This window comes from Primulina tabacum, chromosome 6 (assembly GCF_025594145.1).
Source record: "Primulina tabacum isolate GXHZ01 chromosome 6, ASM2559414v2, whole genome shotgun sequence".
Lineage (NCBI taxonomy): Eukaryota > Viridiplantae > Streptophyta > Magnoliopsida > Lamiales > Gesneriaceae > Primulina > Primulina tabacum.
This window is the reverse complement of record NC_134555.1, coordinates 41083147-41104076: the sequence shown is the minus strand read 5'-3', so window position 1 is coordinate 41104076 and position 20930 is coordinate 41083147. Positions and strand designations below refer to the sequence as shown.

The 20930-nt window shown below is 33.6% G+C and overlaps 4 protein-coding genes across 9 annotated transcripts; 3 read left to right on the top strand and 1 right to left on the bottom strand.

Annotated features, from left to right (window-relative positions):
* The first annotated feature begins 1457 nt into the window (after positions 1-1457).
* LOC142549586 (U-box domain-containing protein 5-like) lies at positions 1458-7347 on the top strand. Of its 3 annotated transcripts, XM_075658608.1 has the most exons (7): positions 1458-1697; positions 1816-1936; positions 3488-3573; positions 3731-3916; positions 4640-4747; positions 4849-5945; positions 6128-7347. In XM_075658608.1, the coding sequence occupies exons 2-7, from the start codon at positions 1915-1917 to the stop codon at positions 6891-6893; spliced, it is 2265 nt and encodes a 754-aa protein (XP_075514723.1). In that variant the 5' UTR covers positions 1458-1697; positions 1816-1914; the 3' UTR covers positions 6894-7347. The 3 variants fall into 3 exon arrangements, with proteins under 3 accessions (XP_075514723.1, XP_075514722.1, XP_075514724.1); XM_075658607.1 differs by having other exon boundaries at positions 1458-1936; XM_075658609.1 differs by lacking the exons at positions 1458-1697; positions 1816-1936 and adding an exon at positions 3011-3063.
* Positions 7348-11025: 3678 nt separating this feature from the next.
* LOC142549587 (laccase-11-like) lies at positions 11026-13627 on the top strand. The gene is made up of 6 exons (XM_075658611.1): positions 11026-11301; positions 11400-11551; positions 11634-11878; positions 11965-12093; positions 12172-13095; positions 13250-13627. Exons 1-6 carry the CDS (start codon positions 11188-11190, stop codon positions 13378-13380), a joined length of 1695 nt encoding a protein of 564 aa, XP_075514726.1. The 5' UTR covers positions 11026-11187; the 3' UTR covers positions 13381-13627.
* Positions 13628-13963: 336 nt separating this feature from the next.
* LOC142549585 (putative glucose-6-phosphate 1-epimerase) lies at positions 13964-17722 on the top strand. 3 transcript variants are annotated; one of them, XM_075658605.1, is made up of 10 exons: positions 13964-14119; positions 14229-14336; positions 15253-15363; positions 15568-15619; positions 15946-16083; positions 16229-16327; positions 16472-16569; positions 16794-16901; positions 16992-17073; positions 17469-17722. In XM_075658605.1, exons 1-10 carry the CDS (start codon positions 14049-14051, stop codon positions 17532-17534), a joined length of 933 nt encoding a protein of 310 aa, XP_075514720.1. In that variant the 5' UTR covers positions 13964-14048; the 3' UTR covers positions 17535-17722. The 3 variants fall into 3 exon arrangements, with proteins under 3 accessions (XP_075514720.1, XP_075514721.1, XP_075514719.1); XM_075658606.1 differs by having other exon boundaries at positions 17244-17516; XM_075658604.1 differs by having other exon boundaries at positions 17147-17516.
* A 1111-nt stretch (positions 17723-18833) lies between these two features.
* LOC142548236 (syntaxin-112-like) lies at positions 18834-20308 on the bottom strand. Of its 2 annotated transcripts, none has more exons than XM_075656549.1 (2): positions 20203-20308; positions 18834-19796 (listed from the first exon to the last, which is right to left on the bottom strand). In XM_075656549.1, the coding sequence occupies exon 2, from the start codon at positions 19768-19770 to the stop codon at positions 18877-18879; it is 894 nt and encodes a 297-aa protein (XP_075512664.1). In that variant the 5' UTR covers positions 19771-19796; positions 20203-20308; the 3' UTR covers positions 18834-18876. The 2 variants fall into 2 exon arrangements, with proteins under 2 accessions (XP_075512664.1, XP_075512662.1); XM_075656547.1 differs by having other exon boundaries at positions 20160-20285.
* Between the last annotated feature and the right edge of the window lie 622 nt (positions 20309-20930).

Sequence of the window (20930 nt, the reverse complement as noted above, 5' to 3'; positions counted from 1 at the left end):
TTTTTATAAATTATATATTAAGAAAATACTATTTTGTCTCTATTTTCTTTTCGAGTTTCATTTTGGCTCTACCTACCATTGGCTTGGAAATTGACTTGAGGTCGTGTACATCTAATATGAACTCGAATCTTTTGACTTGTAAATATTTTACTATAATATATAATGAAAATATTTTTTGTGAAACGGTCTCATGAAAATCTTTATCTGTGAGACAGGTCAATCGTACCGATATTCACAATAAAAAGTAATACTCTTAGCATAAAAGTAATACTTTTTCACGGATGATCCAAATAATATATCTGTCTCACAAAATATGACTCGTGAGATCGTCTCACGTAAGTTTTTACCTTATATAATTTATCATTTGTGACTGAAACCATAAAACGAAATAAAATTTGTTTGAAGCTCATTCTAAGGTACCAAACAAATAGACCATAATAATTTGACATTGAAAAGAAAGAATGGTCCCATTACAATGACTTCAACCAATTTTTAAGTATTAATCAAATCTAGTTTTCTGATATCGTCTTCGCTGAGAAAAGGAAGATACGTATTTGCCATGTTGGCTAGCCATTTTTTTCTGAAATTATAATTTTGGTTATATGTATTATTTTTTACTTTATATTATCAGATTGCAGCTTAAATTTATTATATTTGTTTTATTTATAGTATTAAATGACGATGATGCGACGTCGACGTGATGTTTATCAGACCTCAATGTGATGCTTATGTGTACAATGATACATCGACACTCTCTTAAGATAAACAGTGATAAACTAATTATGTAGAGATATAAATTGTATATCTTTTATTTGAAACTAGAAGAAAAAACTCTTTTACTATCAAGGCAAAAACTTGTATGAGACGGTCTCACGGGTCATATTTTGTGAGACGGATCCCTTATTTGGGTCACGATCTTCAATTGTCAAATATGACTGAAAATCAATTTTAAAACTTTCTCATAAATCTATATTATACATAATTAAATTTAAATAAACCATAGAGCAGGTGGTAGTGGTCCAGACGTCCACTCACTGAATGTAATAGTAATAAAGAAAACATGTGGATTCCTGCAATTCAACTTTCTTTCGTTTTCACAAACAGAAAAAATGGTATTAAAAAAAAGAAGTGAAAATCCATTCCCCCTTCTTTGGCTGGTTGCAAGAAAAAGCTGAAAGAATAGCCAAAAGACTAGATCACAAACTGGATTATGAGATTTGGAAATTAAATAGTGGGGACAAAGATTTGAATTTTAGAATAACCTTTCTAAGAATAATTCGAGCTAGACCTTGATTAATTTGGATATAATATATCTGGGACGATAGAAAACACAAGTTAATGTCAAAAAAATGTTATTTTTAATTGGTAGAGAGAGAGTGGGACCTTGCACATTTCAGAGATTCGATGTTTATTGATTAATCGTTCTTTATTAATTGGTTGGTTGTGCTTTTAACTGCTAATGCTCTCTTATAGTCCAAAATGAGCCCCCCTCTCTCTCTCTCCTTCTTTGCATTCATTGTTGAATAGAAAAGCTGACCCACCTCGGCATGTTCACTGTTTTCTTTTTGGATTGGGTTGTGATTTTTAAGGGTCTAGTGGGATGTTCGATATGTTGTTTGGTGGGTGCTTTACATCTTTTTCGGGACTTCAAATTTTCTGTACGTGTCTGTGTAAGAAGCGGACAAGTTTGCATAAAGGTTGGATCTTTGATCATCTTCAGAGGGAGTTCTTGTGTTATCAGCCGGGGGTTGTGGTTAATTTGCAGAGTGAACGTATTTTGGGTATTTTGAACCCTTTTTGGAATTTTTTTTGCAGTTTAGGGGTGCAAGAACGAAGTGAAATGGTGTGGAAGCTGGTGGGAAGAAATGAAATTTTGTTGAAGCTGGTGTTTCTGGTGTGGGGAAACATAGTTGGATGCCCTTCTTGTTTGTTTACCGTGTAAGAATTTTTCCCATGCCCTTTTGGATTCTTGATCTTTCGTTTGCTTGTCTTTTGATATCTTAGTTAAATTTTTATGAATATTTAGCATTTACTCTTTCAAAACATAATTTGTGAAAAAAATGCATTTTGATGGTTTAGTTCCATAATTTTGTGAATCGTTTAGTTCCATAATTTTAGTAATGGATCGTTCTTTGTGAATCGTTTAGTTCCATAATTTTAGTAAGTTTCTTTGTTGCTGGAATAGAAGATTGTGGGTATAGAAAGAAGAGTTTAGTTGAAACCTTTTTCTTAGATGGGTCATGGTAGGATGTTGCTAGGATACTGTAATGTGCAGGTTTGATGGTAATTCCAACTATCATGATTAGAATCATGTTTCCATTTCTATAATCCTACAACACTGAATAGAACAATGTCCGGATACATTAAATTGTGTAAAACAATTATTATATTTGTTTGTTGTGCAAAATTCTGCCCAATGTTCATAAATTACAGATGCACGAGGAGATTCTAGAAATTGTATTTGATGGATTACTTGAAACTAATGCGTTTGGATTTAAAAGAATTTTGCTTAAAGAATGTTTTTTTAAGTTACTTTTAAATGTGCTTTTTTAAGTAAATTTTTTAAATACATTTGTGTTTGGATAAATAGATGAAAATCATTTTTTTTAATATGAGTTATTTAGAAAAACACTTAAAAGCTATAAATTTGGGCTTTTGAAAATTCACTTATTTAAGTATTTTAGCTTAATTAAGTGCTTTTAAAAGCACTACAATACCTATCCAATTTTAAAACTATAAAATTACTTTTTTTCTAAGAAGAACAAACTTTTAAGAAAAAGCTACTAAATCCAAACAGACTTTTCTGAGAAGTTAAGACTAAGATTATTGTGCTAAAGCTTCTTTGGTTCTGAGCAATATCTATTCTTCTCCTCAATATTGTATTCCGCTACTTGCGAATTGATGCATTTCTTCCTTCTTGTTATCTGTCACTGGAAGCCAAATCGAAGTAGGTGTTTTTTCCTTCTTAAACTCAAGATGACTCAATTCTACTCTTTTGGTTGCAGTTTCCAACCAATCGTAGTATATAGTAAAAGGGAACCGCTCCATGTTTTAGTTAGGATGGTAGTTATCTAATCCTTTATTCAGTACATACACATATAATTCCGACTCTGTACTTATTGGAGATCAGATTCTCTTCACATTTGGATGGTCTAGGTCCTGCCTTTGCATACACTATTCTATAACGAAACTCCATGATTATTCTTCTGCCTTAATGAATGGAGTATGTGGTTTAATGTCTATGTGAGCAAAAAACCTAATAGCTTGGTTTAGTCTACTACACCAAGGAAAATATTTGCATACACCATTTGATGTATGAGTTCCAATATATTTTATGCGCAACACATAAATGGTTTGATGCATCCAACCATGTGTGTTATTAGGGAGTGTTTCTCCCAATATGAAATGGGTGAGGTAGAAGTCCGTGTGTGTAGATTGGTTGATAGGCTGGAAGTTATAAATTTGGTGTATCTTCAATTTTTTGCAGCTAAGTCGTTCAAATTTGGTTGGCTTGTGATGGGAAATGATATTACTGGAGTTTTGGAACGACTGGCATCTGCTCAAACAATAAAGGTATCGTTTCCATCTTCTAGTTCCTTTTATTTTTTATTAGATTCTGGACGTTTTTCATGTGATTCTCTACGGTAGGAAAATTGTCTTGCTCTCAGTTGCAATGTGTTTTATTTGTAAATCTGTGATTTAGAAGGCTTGATGTTTGACGTAATTTCAGGTGCATGCTCGAACATGTTCAGAATTGCTAAAACTGGTTATCATGGTTACCAAAATATTTCCAGAAATAGAGGCAGCACGTCCTGGGTGCTCATCAGGAATAGAGGCGCTTTGCCTGCTAAAATATGGCATTGATACAGCCAAGTCTCTGTTTCAAAACTGCAGCGAGTCAAGTATACTCTACCTGGTATACTTCGTGAAATTTGCTATGTTTTCCATCACATTTTCTGAAGTTCATGTTAAGCTCCATTGTTGATTTGTGTTCTAAAATATTAATATTCTGCTAAAATCTGCTTCAGGCTTCTATGACTGGAATACAAGGTCTTATTTTTTTTCATGTATTGACCTTCTATTTTGCGCCTTTATCTAACATATTATTCCCGTTCTTCAAATTTTGCTAACGGGATACAAAAATTGATATGGTGGAGGTCTAATCCCATTTCTTTAACGATTAACACATTTTTTTGGTTTCCCTTTGTATCTCTATCTTTTTATTTTTAATTTTTTGTTCAGTTGGAATCATCGATATGTCATATAAAACTAGAAAAAAAAGTCGAAAGTTGAAACTAAGAAAGCAGATGTAGTAGTCAAACAATGCATTTGTTCCCTTTTACATCGTCTAGCAGAGTAGTGTATTGATCTTATCCTTCATTTTTAGTTTTGACAACTTTGCAATGTGTGTGATACCATTGGTAGCTGTAGCTGAAATTAAGTTATCCATCCGTGAACGTGGTACATCTAACAATTGTAGATGATATAAGTAGAATATACTTGTCATGGACCCGACTCACTATAGCATGACTCTGTATTACACTTGGTCAAGATTCTTTTGTGAAATTTCATCTTCTGTTCATCTGATTGTTGTTGATGACTTTGTGTTAAATTATGATTTCGATTTGTAAACTTTCAGGCGCTCACAGGAGATGCTATAGTATCCAAGTGTAAGAAGGTAAGGGATTTATTGGAGCAGAGTCTTGGTGAAATTCAGAATATGGTTCCTGTTGTGCTGGCTGCAAAGGTATGTAATCATAACCCATTGTGAACGGATCAAATCTTGTTATAATGGTTTCCTGAAACTTTGAGGCATTTTATTTTTATTCCACTAATTATTGCTATCAGATTTCTGGAATTATTGCTGATCTAAGGAGTGCAGTGTTTTGCTTGGATCCGTCGGAAGAGGAAGCTGGAAAGGTATTACGGGAATTGCTTCGCAGATATGGTTCCACAATTGATTCCACCGAAGATGCGGCAATTTCTGTTATTCAATCTGTTTCCTCCTGGCTTCATATAACGTCTCGAAAGGCTCTATTAATTGAGAAAAGATCCATCCGAAAGCTTCTTGATAAATTTGGTGAAAGTGAACAGAGCAAGAGGAAGATCTTATTGTTCTTTCTGACTCTTCTGAAAAAGTATGGAAAATTTATTTCCAATGAGCAAAAACACAATGGCCTGACAGAACATGAAGAACCCCCTTCACCTACAAGCCCTTACAGTATATCAGGTGAAGGTGAATTCCATCTGAGTTTTAGGTCCAGTGAAGCTCAAATTGACATGTTTAGTAGCCCTGCGCCACCCGACGAATTCATATGTCCATTGACTTCGAGGTTAATGTATGATCCGGTGACAATTGTTTCTGGGCACACATATGAAAGGACGTGGATCCGAAAATGGTTTGATGAAGGTAATGACACTTGTCCTAAGACAAACATGAAGCTGGAGCATTTCTCATTTACCTCAAATACTATCATAAAAGAGCAAATATTGAAATGGTGTACCACACATGGAGTGCCTATTCGTGAACCCAAAATTCAGGATGCTTTAGTCAATCCGTGGGAAGCTTCTATCAGTTCCGTCACGAGCTTGAGCAGTTCCATGAATGATCTAAATCTTCCTTTCGATTTACAAAATTTGTCACTTAAATCCAGTTTGAGTTCACGTCCCTCACATTTTAAGGTCCTTAGTAGTGTAAAATCCTCGCATGAAATAGACATGGAGTTTTTAGCTAAATTTAGTTCACATCCTTGGGATTCTCAATGCAATGCAGTTGAAGATGTTAAAAGATTATATGAAACAAATTATGCATCTTGGTCAATGATACCACTTGAAGAGTTTATTCAACTACTACTAAAATTTTTGAAGGATGCTCATGAGTTTCGTGACATGGAAGCACAGATGTCTGGATGTGTGGTCTTGTTAGAATTTTTGCAGAAAGACAGGTATTTTACATCTTTATGTTGGTTATTCTTCTATTTTCTTAAATCTTTCTTAACACGTCCATTTCGGTGATACTATTTAACTCTACGGCTCAGCCAAAAAAGGTAATCGCCTAGTCCTGGAAAACAATATTTATAAGAAAGGTATTTTAGTCCACCAATCTACTTCATCTTGTGTACTACAGAAACAGCATGTTGTACTTAGACGAAGATTCATATGGTATTCTGGCCTCACTTCTTGACACAAAGGTTGCGAAGCAAGCTCTCTCCTTACTAGAAGCTTTATCCTTTCACCAGCACACTGGTTTGAAATTTGCGGCATCTGGTGCTCTTATTAGAGTCTTGGGTATCCTTGACATCCCATCTCAGGAATTACTCGAGCCGGCCTTAAAAATATTGAGTAATTTGTCTAAAAACAGCGGTCTTGTTTCCTCTATCACACCTTCGGAAATCATTGCCAAACTTGTTCGACTTCTTGAAGATGAAACCCTAGCAAGATACTGTATTATCACGTTGAAAAATTTGTGTAACATTGAAGAAGGTCGAGTGTCTATTGCTGAAACTAGTGGTTGCATTTCTGCGGTTGCAAAGCTACTTGAGAATGGGAATTGTGATGTCCAAGAATGCGCTGTATCTATATTTCATTCTCTGTGTACAAAGCATGCCTTGTATCATGAACGGGTCATGAATGAAGCTGTTGTACCTAGTCTTTTCTATGTGTCCAGGAATGGCAACGAGAGAGCAAAGGCAATGTCCAGTGAGATCTTGCGAATTCCTGGAAAAGGAATCGATTCTGCTGGAGAAAACTCTGGATCAGATTATAATAAACATTCCACAAAACAGTGCGTAGTCTCATCCTCAAGAACTCCTGGATTCTTTGGGAAATATTTTTCAAGGCGAAGTGCCAAGAACAAGAAACTGATCAGTCAGCACCCCATTGTGGAGAACTAAGTGTATGTATTGTTGAAAATTAACTTAGTTATTCATGTAGATATCATAGTGGATATATTAGTTTCATGAGAATATTGTAAAAATATATAATTCTAGTTCGGAAGATCTGTGCCATATGCTAGCCATTCTTCCTCTAGGAAAAATAGCTTTACATGCCACATTCCTCGTGTGGTCTAACTTATCGAAGGGGCAAAAAGGGCGACGAAAGGATAAACCGCTCATGACAAAATGAAACCGGACTTATGATGTGTAGTTTGATCTATTACTGGGCAGACTGGTAAATATTTTGATGACTAGTGATTAACAGAAGACATAAATTGTATGGTGTGATGCTTTTTGGGCGGGAATGTTTGTGTTCTTGTTTCTTGGTATCCTCTGCTTCATGTACTGTACTAATGTGTAATTTTTCTTGTATTGCGTAAAGTTTTTCTTGCAATTTTCCAAATTTTAAATATTTTTACGGATCTGAATATATTAAAATCCAAGCACAAAGTCCTCCAATCTTGTGGTACGACTTCTCAACGGCCTAAATTTATCTAGCCATTAGTGGAAGACAAATTTTAAAGAGAAATTGAATATGGTGGTGGTTGAAATGGCTAAATAATGGTTTATTTAAGTAGTGGGGTTGGACAAACCTTAGCTTAGTGTGATCTATTAGGTTTATGGGAGCATGTAAGTGTGGTATCAACTTCTTCACCACCACGCAAAGAATTAATACATAATTAGTAACCGGTACACGCGATGTGTGTGTAACATAATACATGAATATTGTCGTTTTCAGAAAAAATAGACAAATGAATAAAAATAAAGTTTCTAGGATCAGCAATTAGGAAAAAAAAGAAGAAGAAGAGGTTATATAGAATGGAAGTTAAAAAATTTTGATGTTATTGGATGTTATAATGTTATTTGAGTAAAATTTGAAAGAAAGTATTTTTTTGACGTTTTTGTCCATAAATTATTAGTAATAATTATTTTCGGGTTATATATAGAATTTGACATTGTTGTATCCCGACCGGATAAAAAAAGGTTTCTATAACATGTTAAAGTTTTATGATATAGTAAATAACTAAATATATTCAACTATTTCAAGAAAATTGAAAAGAAGACTTTATCTTTGAAAAAAAATACAAACATCGAGTATTCATTATTATAGTAATATATATTTGTGGGGACAAATAATTTATTTATGCAAGAGCACACAATTGCGTGTGAATAGATGGCAAATCCCTTTCATATTTCTTCTATTTTTAAATCTTTAATGAATGTTTCATAAATAATTTTTTCCTCAAAACAACTGGAGTAGTTCACTTGTGAGACGGTCTCATGAATCTTTATATGTGAGACGTGTCAACTCTACCGATATTCACAATAAAAAGTCATACTCTTAGCATAAAAAATAATATTTTTTATGGAGGACCCAAATAAAAGATCTGTCTCACAAAATATGACCCGTGAGACCGTCTCACACAAGTTTTTACCAAACAACTTAGACACGAAATTCAAAAATATCTACTGTATAGCAAACCAAGGTTGTAAAAAATGTGAATTTAGAAGAAATACTGAAGGTAAAATACTATATATACACAATAAATCTAAAACTAAATACATAAATTTTATATTGGAGAAATGCGAGTCTAATATTTTTTTCCCGGGTTGAAGAATTTCAAGTTGTTTAAAAATGGCATAAAAGAAATATTAATTCTTTTAACATTCAAACTAAAAAGTTTTTCACAACAAAATCGAATACAATCAGTTATTTGGATCGTGTTTTCTCCACGTTTAATGCCAAAATCTCAACGTTATACCAAAAGCACATGATTCTGTGGTTAAGAGGCATAGTCTATGCTACATCTAGTGTATTGCTTCATGTGTACTTTTGTATAAGACGTTCGTTTGATGATCTAAACTCAAAACAAAAAAATATGGGCTCACAAGATGATCACACAAACATATTGTGTAAAATACATAGAAGGTAACACTCCCGGTGATATTAATCTTCTTATGCATTAAAGCAAACACGAACTTTACGTAGTCACGCCCTCATTTCAATGAACTTAGCATGATGCACGTGCGTTGCACGTAATATCAATTATATTATAAAAATTAAAAAAGTTTGATTTTCTAAAAAAACAAATTGAATCATTTTGTTATTTATCTGGGCTTAATTTCTTATCATATTAGACTATTTATAAGAGCTTATATAACTTACTTTCAAAATTATTTCCTAAATTAAAATTCAAGCAGTTGATTTTATGTTACATAATAAATTGTAATGAATATAATATATAAAACAAAATGAACTGAAACAATTTTTTTTAAAAAAAATTATATATTTAAACACCACGTATAAAGTATAATAGCCTAAAAATCAACCAAATTATGGATTTTATCAATGTATAAATCATAATCTACAAAAGTGAAGCATACTAAAGACAAACAATTATCAATTTAAAATCAGTGTGACCAACTCATAAAAACAATATTAAAACAAATGAAATAGTAATATTGATAGTAAAATATAACTCATAATATTTAATTTAACATTCTAAATAATTTTTTTTACTTTTTATTTTTACAATTCTATATCATAGATGATAAATTATATATATTGATCTTTCGTAGACTAACATTGATGACTATTAATTTCTTGTTAAATAAGTTTTTAAATAATAAATAAATCAACATATGTAAAAAATACACATTCAAATAAGATTATATGATAAATATCAAATAAACTCATATAATAATTATTAAATATAAATTTTAAACTATTGATATGATTTTCACCATTAAAATTTGAAATATAACAAGAAATAAACTTTCATAAAAAATGTTATTTTTTTATCTATTAAATTAATTAGTTTGATTTCAAAATAATTAAACAAAAATATTAAGTATCATATGTAAAAATTCTTATACTTTGACAAATGCTAATAAATGATCATTATAATTATATTTATTATAAAGATTATATCATATATTGTTTTTACAGTAGAAAATAACTCAGAATATTTTTAATTGCTCATTAAATCTTTTTTCATGAATTATATATTCAAAGTTTTGATTGATGATTGATTTTACAAGCAATACATGTAATTTTTTTGTTACACAATTTAATAAAATAATTATGCCTATAACATATATATTCGTTATAGATGATTTTTTTCATATTTTTTTGAAATCGTACTATCTTTAATATCAAAATTAAACTTTTTCCTTTCAATTTTTTGTTAAAAAACCCATAAAATATGTTAGTTATTCTACTATTGCACATATAGTTATAAATTTTTCATATATCTTTTTGTGATACTATAATTTATTACTTAATTAGAAATTGCACTAAAAATATAATTACAAAATTATAATAAAATAATTGGAAAAAATGTAGAGAGAAAATTAAAATGATAAAATATTTAAATGTAGTATAAAGATGAATTATTTGATAAAATTAATATATGAGTTACATTCTATTTTTGATTTTCATAAACCTCCCATCTTGCGCTAGTTTCATGATTTCTTACTTATTTTATATTATTTAAAAAAAAAAAACCTTGAGATAGGACTAAAAGCCAAAAAATAAAAACAAAAACAAAAACAAAAACAACCATGTCCTATATAACTAAGAACCAATTTTGATTACTTAAAGGATAAAAAACTAAAATTAGAAAACTCAGCGAACACACTCGATTATCTTCCCGTTTTAAAAATAAATGATAAAAAATTTACATGTATGGCTAGATATATAGTCTAAACTCTAAAGCATAAATTCAAATGTTTATCTAGCCTAATGAGAGTGTAACTTCACGTGCATGCGTAACATTAGGGTGTTAACTAGGAAAAAAAATTAGTGCAATAAATAAAATAATCGTGTTTGTAAAACCCAATTTACATGATTAATTTAATTTAACTTTTATTTATTTAAATTGCAGTAACCAGAAGTTAGTTAATTTATATAAGTAGTATAATCTAGTCTAGGGAGTTTGCCTCAATCTTTGCTTAACGGTAAAGCTGGGCAAAGAAAAGTTGGGGTTTGGCCTTACATACCTCTCATAACATACCCCATTACCACATTTCCTTAGCCAAGTGTAATCCAAGCTTATTATTACCTTAAAAATGGTGGATTTCTGGGCCTCCAAGTCATTCAATCTGCATATATTTTGCTTTTAAGCTTTGGTTAAATTTATCCCTTTTACCTAATGTTTACATATCAAGAGCCACTTATAAATACGATACATGCTTAACCAACTTCATGATCATCTGTATCCGTTTCTGAAGATTTTGATTCAGAAAATTAATGATGAGCCACAGCAAAATGTATTCGGAAATATGTCGTACTTGTGTAGTATTGGCCTTGCTTTGTGTAGTCTGTTTTCTAGTCGAAGCAGATGTTAAAACATACCAGTTTGATGTGAGATTCAAACTTGTGTGCCTGTTTTGCATGAAACTTATTGATAAGAACATATTTCTTGATCATGTTTGATAGTTTTTTGATGCGTGGATCTGCAGATTCAAGTGAAGAATGTGAGCAGATTGTGCCATGCAAAGCCAATTGTGACTGTTAACGGGAGATTTCCAGGGCCAACTATCTATGCTAGAGAAGGTGACAGAGTTCTTGTCAATGTAACCAACTATGCACAGTACAATATGTCCATTCACTGGTAAGAAAAATAGGGTCAAACCCTGAAAATATGTGGATGAGACGTTGAAATATGCGCGCATTTTAACGATGGCCACTTGTAGGCATGGACTGAAGCAGTATCGAAACGGTTGGGCAGACGGGCCGGCTTATATTACACAGTGTCCAATCCAGACAGGGAATAGCTATGTGTATGATTTCAATATAACAGGACAAAGAGGTACACTGTGGTGGCACGCACATATTCTTTGGCTGAGGGCCACTGTTTATGGTGCAATTGTGATTATGCCTAAACAAGGAACTCCTTTCCCTTTCCCTCAACCTGATAGAGAAGAAGTAATCGTGTTAGGTGAGCATATTTCTTTATTTCTTGGCATTTTGATCCCTTTTTTCCTTGATGAATTTTGTTGATTTATTACACTTTTTGTGTTATAGGAGAATGGTGGAATGCAGATGTTGAACAAGTGGAGAAGCAAGGAGAGAACATGGGATTGCCTCCAAATATGTCGGATGCACACACGATAAACGGAAAGCCAGGGCCCTTGTTTCCATGTTATGAGAAACGTACGAGCCTTTAGAGACTACCAAATTTGAAAAGATCAGGGCATTTTTTTAATCAGTTTTCTGTTTCTCATTTATCAGATACTTTTGCAATGGAAGTTGAACAAGGGAAAACATACCTCTTACGGCTCATAAACGCGGCTCTCAATGATGAACTCTTTTTCGGGATTGCTGGTCACAGCATGACAGTGGTAGAGATTGATGCAGTATACACAAAGCCATTTTCCACACAATCTTTGCTGATTGCACCAGGCCAGACCACAAACGTGTTAGTCCGAGCGGATCAGATCCCAGGGCGATACTTCATTGCTGCCAGGCCGTTCATGGATGCTCCAATTCCAGTAGATAACAAAACAGCCACAGCAATATTGCAATACAAAGGCATCCCTAGCTCAATCATCCCCACACTTCCTCACTTGCCTGCACCAAATGATTCTTCATTTGCCTTAGCATATGAAGAAAAACTAAGAAGCCTAAACTCCCCACAATATCCGGCAAACGTCCCATTAAAAGTCGATAGAAACCTGTTCTTCACAATCGGTCTAGGGGTGAATCCATGTCCAACTTGTTTAAACGGCACTCGTCTAACGGCTTCTTTGAACAACATCTCCTTTGTGATGCCTCAGATGGGATTGCTCCAGGCACATTACTTTGACACGAAAGGGGTTTACACCACAGATTTTCCTGATAAGCCCCCAACTCCTTTTAACTATACCGGTGTACCACTTACTGCGAATCTCAAGACTTCAAGAGGGACAAGACTTAGCAAAATCCCATTCAACTCCACAGTGGAAATATTGCTTCAAGATACGAACTTGCTGACAGTCGAGTCACATCCGTTTCACCTTCATGGATTCAACTTCTTCGTTATGGGAACGGGAATAGGAAACTTCGACCCAAAGAAGGATCCAGCCAAATATAACTTAGTCGATCCTCCGGAAAGAAACACAGTAGGCGTGCCCACCGGTGGCTGGACAGCTATAAGATTCAGAGCTGATAATCCAGGTATGCCGAGTTCTAGCAAATATCATTCTTTTCAAACTTGGGACCGGCTCGATCCACTACCCCCATACATACATCCACGAGTTTCCTCGAACTTATATGAGAAACCATAAAAAAATGGTTTCTATACTGATTTTATCGTGTGAAATTTACGCAGGGGTTTGGTTTTTCCACTGTCATTTGGAGCTGCACACTGGTTGGGGATTAAAAACAGCATTTGTGGTAGAAAATGGACCTGAATCCGATCAAACGATCCTCCCTCCACCAAATGATCTTCCACCATGCTAGAATATTAATCAAGTACTGGATTTGACTACTTAAGTGTATATATACACAATTTCGTGCATTTATTATTCACAGTGAGCTTTGGTATAATACTTGAGAAGATGAAGAAATGAGTATTTCTTCATGTATTTCTTCATGTGTGTTTCTTCATGCAGGCTTATGTGTGTGATTTCTTGTGCTGGATTTGGTTCATACTCAAATGTAAATTTATGTATTAATATTGTGAAAATGAAGATTTTTATTTGTCAAATCTCTAGCAATTTTGAAATGGTGGCTGGAGTGCATATGAAAAATAATTTTTAGGTGGAAAATCCCAATTTTATACCAAAATAGAAAAAAATATAAACATAATCGAATAAAACTGAAATTTGAGAAAATAGAATTTTAAAATTATAAAAAATAATATAGAGACCAAAATTGAGTTTTTTTTAGACTGATTAGTTGTCATATATATATATTTATAAACTTAAACGTAAAATATTATATCAAAATAACTATATAATAAGAATATGAAAATAATATTACGAAACGAGATAGTAGACAATACTACATAAGAATATACGAATTTGTTCTTAAAAAAAGAAAGAATATCCGAATTTCTTACAGCCTTAAAGGCAAGCTTAAAACACTTTCACTTTAATTAAAAAAGGTGGAGAATAAATTCCGAAGAAATGGTGGCAGCATCAATTGCTTGTTCTTTCTCTACCTTAAATTTCCCTGCGAAAGCTCGGCGAGACAACCGGTGGGTAATCATCACAATTTTATTTACATATGCTCATAAATTTATAGTTATCCGGCGATTTGGGCATTTCAAGAAAAAAAAAAAGACATAAACTTTGGACTTGATACAGATTTTCAGGTGTGGCGATGGCATCCGCCAGCGTAAATTTGGACAATGTCAAAGTTACGGAAGGCCTGGGGAATTTGCAAAAGGTTATTTTGACTTCTGCTCACGGAAGGTATTGTTTTAATGGGTTTTGGAAATGTTGTTGATTTGAATTAAGATAACATTTGATTGCAGAAGAATATCAATACCTCTCTGTTTGTGTAAGCTGTTTGTATTTTTTGATTAAAGAAAATAAGGATGCTCTGATATGCTATATTTGATTTCAGTTTGGCCATCAGTCTCATGATAGGTAGTTGCGAACAGAAGAACTTGTGATGACTTGAAACAATTTCTTATGAGCATGGTTAAAACTGCCTTGCTGGTCGAAAATTTTACATGCCCTCAGAGGCATCCTGAGTTTTGTAGATGATTCTTTGTGGTAATTGTGTAGAATCTTGGTCATTGACACTTGGTGTGAGTTTGTGCGATGTTTCCACTACATCCATTCGGCACAAGCCAAAGCTTAGATGACGAACTTTTTGCTTTGTTTCTTTATTAAGAAGTTTTCAGTTTTTTATGGAATAAATTGTTTTGACCATTGGTGGGAAATGATTCTGACTTTCAAAAGACCTGACCTGCCGATAAAACCGAAGTGTCTGTAAAACACGTTTAAGGAAGAAAACACGTGAAAAAGTTGCTAGGTGTCCCTACGAAATGCTTCTGATATTTAAGTCAATATAGGGAATGATATGTAGTATTTTGTGTGCCTTTTGAAGTTCAGGTATCCGTTATTTATGGATATAGAGTTTCAATTGTATAGTGTTATTGACTTGTAGGGCTCTGAAGGCTATATATATCTTGAAAATATAGGGATAAATATTGGATTTAAAATAAAGAATATGATGGGATAACCATGTTCTTGATCTAGAATAGAATCGATTGACATTCAATCAATGTTTACTTGATGCAAATAATCACCCTACCACAGTCGTGCAAATATCATTGCTTCTGTTTTAGATGAGTTCTACCCTTATGCTATTTTTTTGCAGTGAGGCAGAGTTATACTTGTTTGGAGGTTGTGTCACTTCTTGGAAAGTGGCGAATAAGGACCTCCTATTTGTTCGGCCAGATGCTGTATTTAATGGGCAGAAGCCAATTAGGTCCTCACTGCTACTCAAAATAGAATTTTTAACTCCAAATTACTCTTTACCATTAATTGCTGGTTTGTGATCACCGAAACTATTTTTTGGGAACGTTTTTTGGAATTGGTGATGCTTGAATTAAATCCAAGCTTAAATTTGTGAAAATATAAGAACTAGTTAGTGGATCTAATAGTGTCATTGCTGACTAGTTTCTTGAAACAGTGGAGGAATACCCCATTGTTTTCCACAGTTTGGTCCCGGCCCATTACAGCAGGTAAAGCACTTAAGCATTTTGACACATAATTGGTATATTTGTTACCTTGTAGCCTTCAGTGTATGTCTATTCAAGAAATAAAAACTTTGCATTTGGTGAGAACACTCCCTTTTATATTTTACCCTCATACAGCTAGTTATTGTGGGTGTGCTGCTTCTTCAAATTATTGAACTGAAATACAAGTTCCAGTTTATGTCTACATATGTTGGATCTTGTTGTGGACCCAAGAACTGATGAAAATTCGACGGTCCAATTCCTTCCTTCAAGTTCTACGATGTATCTCCCCAGGTTTTCAATGTTGAATACTAGCTTATTGTGATTCACAGCATGGGTTTGCTAGGAACATGAACTGGTCGATTGTTAAATCAGAAAGCTTGGAAGGAAATCCCACTATTACCCTAGAGCTAAATGATGTTCTATATAGCCGTTCTATGTGGGACTACAGTTTTCAAGCTCTATACAAGGTAGGTTAGTTTGTTAACCTTTTATGCGCTTAAATTTGTGTATGTGTATCTGTCTACATCATGCCTGCCTTACTTACTCACTCGAATCATCACTTACGATTGGATTTACTTAATCTCGTTTTGGCCTTTGTGTTTACTCTTGCAGGTCACTCTGGACAAAAATTCCCTCTCAACCGAGTTGAATATAAAGAATACTGATGAAAAACCATTTTCATTTAGTACTGCTCTGCATACATACTTCAGTGTGAGTGTTAAATATTAGTTCGAGTCCCGAAATTTTATTTTCAGATATCAATTTCATAAATAATAGTATAATACTTTCCTGTAAGCTCGTTGAAATTCAAGAAAAGTTGCAGCCTTATGACATGCTGAAATTTCTATAATGCAGGCTTCTGTAGTTGGGGCATCTGTTAGAGGCCTAAAGGGTTGCCAAACACTTAACAAAGACCCTGATCCAAAAAACCCAGTGGAGGGTAAGGAAGAAAGGTGTGTATGGTTGCATATTGATTTTAGCTGCCTTTACTAATATTTTGTTTATTTGATTGATTTTTATGTTAGAGTGTGCATTCTTATACCTCGGTTGGATTAGCATTTTGTTCTAAGATCTTGTCTAACTTACATCTGCCTAGTGTTTGCCAAATGTGGTAACCATGTTAAGGAATTTCAGCATATAAGACTTTTTATTGTTAAACTTAATTCTCCTGAATCAGGGATGATGTCACATTTCCTGGATTCGTAGATTGCGTTTATCTTGATGCTCCTGAAGAGTTACACCTGGATAATGGTTTGGGTGATTTGATTACCATCAAGAATACAAAGTAGGCTAAATGCTCTAACCGCTATTTACTTTTTCCTATCTTCACGGTTTCATTTTTCTTCATCATCCTTTTTTCATTTTTTTCCTGTAGTTGGTCTGATACTGTTTTGTGGAACCCGCATCTGACTATGGAATCATGCTACAAAGATTTTGTGTGCGTCGAAAATGCCAAGGTATGAGAATCCTTATTTCAAAGTTCTTTGATCACCTGTTTAGCTAGTAAGATGTTGAATCTTTTGCATACAGTATAATATCCCGTTCCACATGGATTTGTTAGAGTATTGCATAGAACATTATGAAAAGATAGAATGCTCTTTCAACAGCTTGGATTAGTCATTTTCAGAGAATGAGGGAAGATGCATGTGTTTACAAGAGAAATAGAAAACTCTTTGTTGCAGTTTTCTTGTGAGAGTAATATCGGGTTTTCTCTCTATTCTATTTTCTGAGTTATCGAGCCGCAACTTGATTATCAGCTTGAAACAGTCTTTGGAAATTTGATTAGCTTTTGTGTTGTTGAAAACTATCGTTATCTTAACTTTTGTTCTCTTTTTTCACATGAATGAATCAGATTGGACAAGTTCAGTTACAGCCTAACGAAACCTGGACCGCTGTGCAGCATCTAAGCCTGGCTTGAACTGAAAGCTTACCGATATTGAATTTTTGGTTGTCTGTGGTGAAGAATATTGGTTGACACGATCTTCTGTAAATTGTACTGAATAAGTGATTTTCCTGAACTAGATCGTCTCATATTGTATCTGGATAATGATTTTTCTCAATGAGATATTCAAGAACCATGGCCCACGCCCAGACTTTTGCTGCTAATTTGCCATTCACACTTGGAAGGAATTACAAAAATTCATAATATTATCAATAACAATCTCTAAGCCGCTATGATTATTATTCCAGCACCCAACACAAATGAATTTATTCCTAATTTTAATTGATATATCTTATTGATTTATTTTTCTGATATTATATTTTCTTGTTGATTTAATTGAGTTTCATACATAATACGATTTTGCCTTTCTTAGATAATGAGATAATCATTTAAATATATTCGGAGATATGGTATTTGTGATAACGATTTGATGAAACATGGTAGTAGTATTTAAAAAGAGTTTATTCCTAACAAAACTCTTATCTTTCCTTGTGAAGTAGGTTATCTTATGGAATGAAACTTCATATCTATAAATAAGAGATCAAGCCATCATTGAGACTGCTTCCTCTCTCGGTCAACATTTACTCACGGGTGCACGTTCAGGAATTCAGAGAAAACCTTATTCAGGAGACGTGCTGTGAAGAGTGTGATAGAGTGTTGATGTGAATGTTGAGAACATCTGCGGACAACATCTGGGAAGAAGTTGGCCGAAAATTGCTTCTCTTGGATCTGTTTTTTAGCAACACGTTTTGCTTTCTTGTTTTAGTTTTTATTCTGGTTATTTGTTTTTAGAAAGTATTTGTTTTCTCAACTTGTTGAGGAAATTGATTTTTGTTATAATCACTAGTGATAGGTTTTTGTAAACGATTTGGTTTTCTAGTGATTAATTTTTGCCATAAGGCACCGCACAAGTATTTATACTTGTGCAAATTTAATCTAGTCCATATATTTATTTAAACTGAATTTGTGTAATAAAATATGATTTTCCGCTGCATGTTGTCCGAGATGTTGTAACATCTGGAACAACACTTAATTCTGTTTAAACACAAATTTACTATTTTACATCGTATACTGATATTTTTATTATTTTGAGCATCTGTCGGACAAAATAATCCTTACAACAAATTTACACAAAATCATAGTTCGGTCAAACTCTACAAATTTCATTTGACACTAAAAATTATGTAGAAACAAAGAATTTTTAGTTTGTAGCAATGTAGCAACAATCCTAGGACTAAAAAGAAACCGAGTACAAAGGAAATTAGCCATCCGAAGACCTATAAAAGCACACAAACACAAACAAAAAACTCAAATTCTTTCAGTTAGTAAACATTGCAACTAAGCATACCAAAATTATGATAAATCCCACAGCCCACACCCAACACAGCCACTTCTTCCCCTCCTTCCTCTGCTTCGCATAGAACAGACTGTTAGTTCCGCCACTGATAAAGCTTCCAGCACTGGCTACAATATGTTCGATATCGTCGATCTGTTTCCCTTGAGTCTCAACCATAACAGCCATATCAAGAAATACTTGATGAAGCTTATTCAAACTTCTCTGAATATCTATTACACCTTCATGCCTCTCTTTATTCTCCAAATACGCCTCTGTTTTATGTTGAAAAATTTCGACACTCCCATTTCCGGAAATCATCTTTTCAACCACCTCTTCACTCGGGTACTCTCCTGTTGCATTATAGTACTTTCTCTTGAGGCTCTCTTTGTAATCTAACCGAATTTTTTCCCTCAAATTTTGGAAGCCCTTCATGATATCTTTAAGCTTGGCTCTCAATCCATTAGTAGTCAAAATCCTCGTTCGATCTACAGCACTGCCTTCTACATATCTTACTGATATCCTGCGATTTGAGATGTTAGATTTATCGAGTGCTTCGAGTCTTGCCTTGAGTGTGTTGGCTTTTCTCAGCACATCAACCATGTCCGAATCCATTCGGTCTCTAAGCCCACGAAGGATTTTCGCGCTATAAGCAGATTTAGTCTCTTCATCCAAATTCCGAAGATCAATCAAGAGATTAGTGATCTCGTCCATATCATTCTTGATTGCTTCTACTTCTTGGAAGAACTGAGAAAGATTGGATTCATCCGTGCGATTGAGTTGACCTATTTCTATGTCCCTGTCTTCCTCAAGATCCAATTGACCTTGCTTCTTCAACTCCACATAACTTAGAAACGATTTTGTCATAAGATCGTTCATCTTGACTGCAATATCTCAAGACCCGCCTGCGTTATATCAAGAAATGTTGACTACAACTCTTTGTTCCCTAAATTTAACCATATATATTGACCAAGTACTCCAATTATACGCAGAAAATAAGAGTCTGTATTATACTTTGCACCACATCCTCCATCATATCGATGGGTATTCATCATTCTATTGTGGCAGAGAATGTAACATGAATTTAAAATAAGAAAAGAATGAAAAAATCCTACGCCTTCATGAAAATTCGCTAACAAAGACTGATTTCATGAAATCTACTGAATCAAACGCATGTAGAAAACTTCTTTACACATTCATCAGCACTAACAGAAACTAAAAATGAAGGGCTTATTGAAGTCGAAAAACGAAGGATTCAATAAACTAACCAGTCGAACAAAATCTGATAATATTTGGGTTTGATGATCAAACCTCGAGGGATTTCTTCAATGGGTCTATTCCTTTCTGAAAGATAATGATCTTCTTCTCCTTTTTACTCTGAATTTTTGTGAGAGTCAAGGAAAGAAATACTAAAAGAAGGATTAAAGAGTTTCGGTTTTCAAATATTTGAATTCTTGGTTGTATCCGTTGGATTATGAATCCCGCTATGGTCGGTTATTCAGTTACATTTGCCTCGGCGTCGTATTATGCGACTTTGACGTTTTGAATGGGCTGTTTTTTTGAGGGAGAATGAAGGCTAAGTTATTACCTAGTAAAAATAATAAACTACGGAAATTTTCTTTTATCGTCTATTCTTTTATATTTTATAAATAAATAACATAAAAATTATTGTGAGACGGTCTCATGGATCAATTTCGTGGATCGAATATCTTATTTGGGTCATCCATGAAAAAGTATTACTTTTTATGCTAAGAGTATTACTTTTTATTGTGAATATCGATAGGGTTGACCCGTCTCACATATAAAGATTCGTGAGACCGTCTCACAAGAGACCTACTCAATAAGTAATATGGACATCATAAAAATCTCTTTGAACATTTTGGTATGACCAAATCTAAAAACAACTTTCATTTTATTCTTAAAATTAAAATTTGGATAGAGATGTAACAGAGAAAGTATAACTACATTCCACATTTTAAATCTGCTAGATTGACCAATTAAAGGATCATCCACATTTCATATTATTTCTTTTTATAATA

Coding starts and splice junctions, on each gene's coding strand:
- LOC142549585 (XM_075658604.1), top strand. CDS start 14,049: ATGGTGGCAGCATCAATTGCTTGTTCTTTCTCTACCTTAAATTTCCCT. Junction 14,337..15,252: donor TTGACTTCTGCTCACGGAAG/GTATTGTTTTAA, acceptor ATTTTTTTGCAG/TGAGGCAGAGTTATACTTGT. Junction 15,364..15,567: donor AATGGGCAGAAGCCAATTAG/GTCCTCACTGCT, acceptor TTCTTGAAACAG/TGGAGGAATACCCCATTGTT.
- LOC142549587 (XM_075658611.1), top strand. CDS start 11,188: ATGATGAGCCACAGCAAAATGTATTCGGAAATATGTCGTACTTGTGTA. Junction 11,302..11,399: donor TTAAAACATACCAGTTTGAT/GTGAGATTCAAA, acceptor GTGGATCTGCAG/ATTCAAGTGAAGAATGTGAG. Junction 11,879..11,964: donor AGAAGAAGTAATCGTGTTAG/GTGAGCATATTT, acceptor TTTGTGTTATAG/GAGAATGGTGGAATGCAGAT.
- LOC142549586 (XM_075658608.1), top strand. CDS start 1,915: ATGCCCTTCTTGTTTGTTTACC. Junction 3,917..4,639: donor AGTCAAGTATACTCTACCTG/GTATACTTCGTG, acceptor GTAAACTTTCAG/GCGCTCACAGGAGATGCTAT. Junction 5,946..6,127: donor GAATTTTTGCAGAAAGACAG/GTATTTTACATC, acceptor TGTGTACTACAG/AAACAGCATGTTGTACTTAG.
- LOC142548236 (XM_075656549.1), bottom strand. CDS start 19,770: ATGAACGATCTTATGACAAAATCGTTTCTAAGTTATGTGGAGTTGAAG.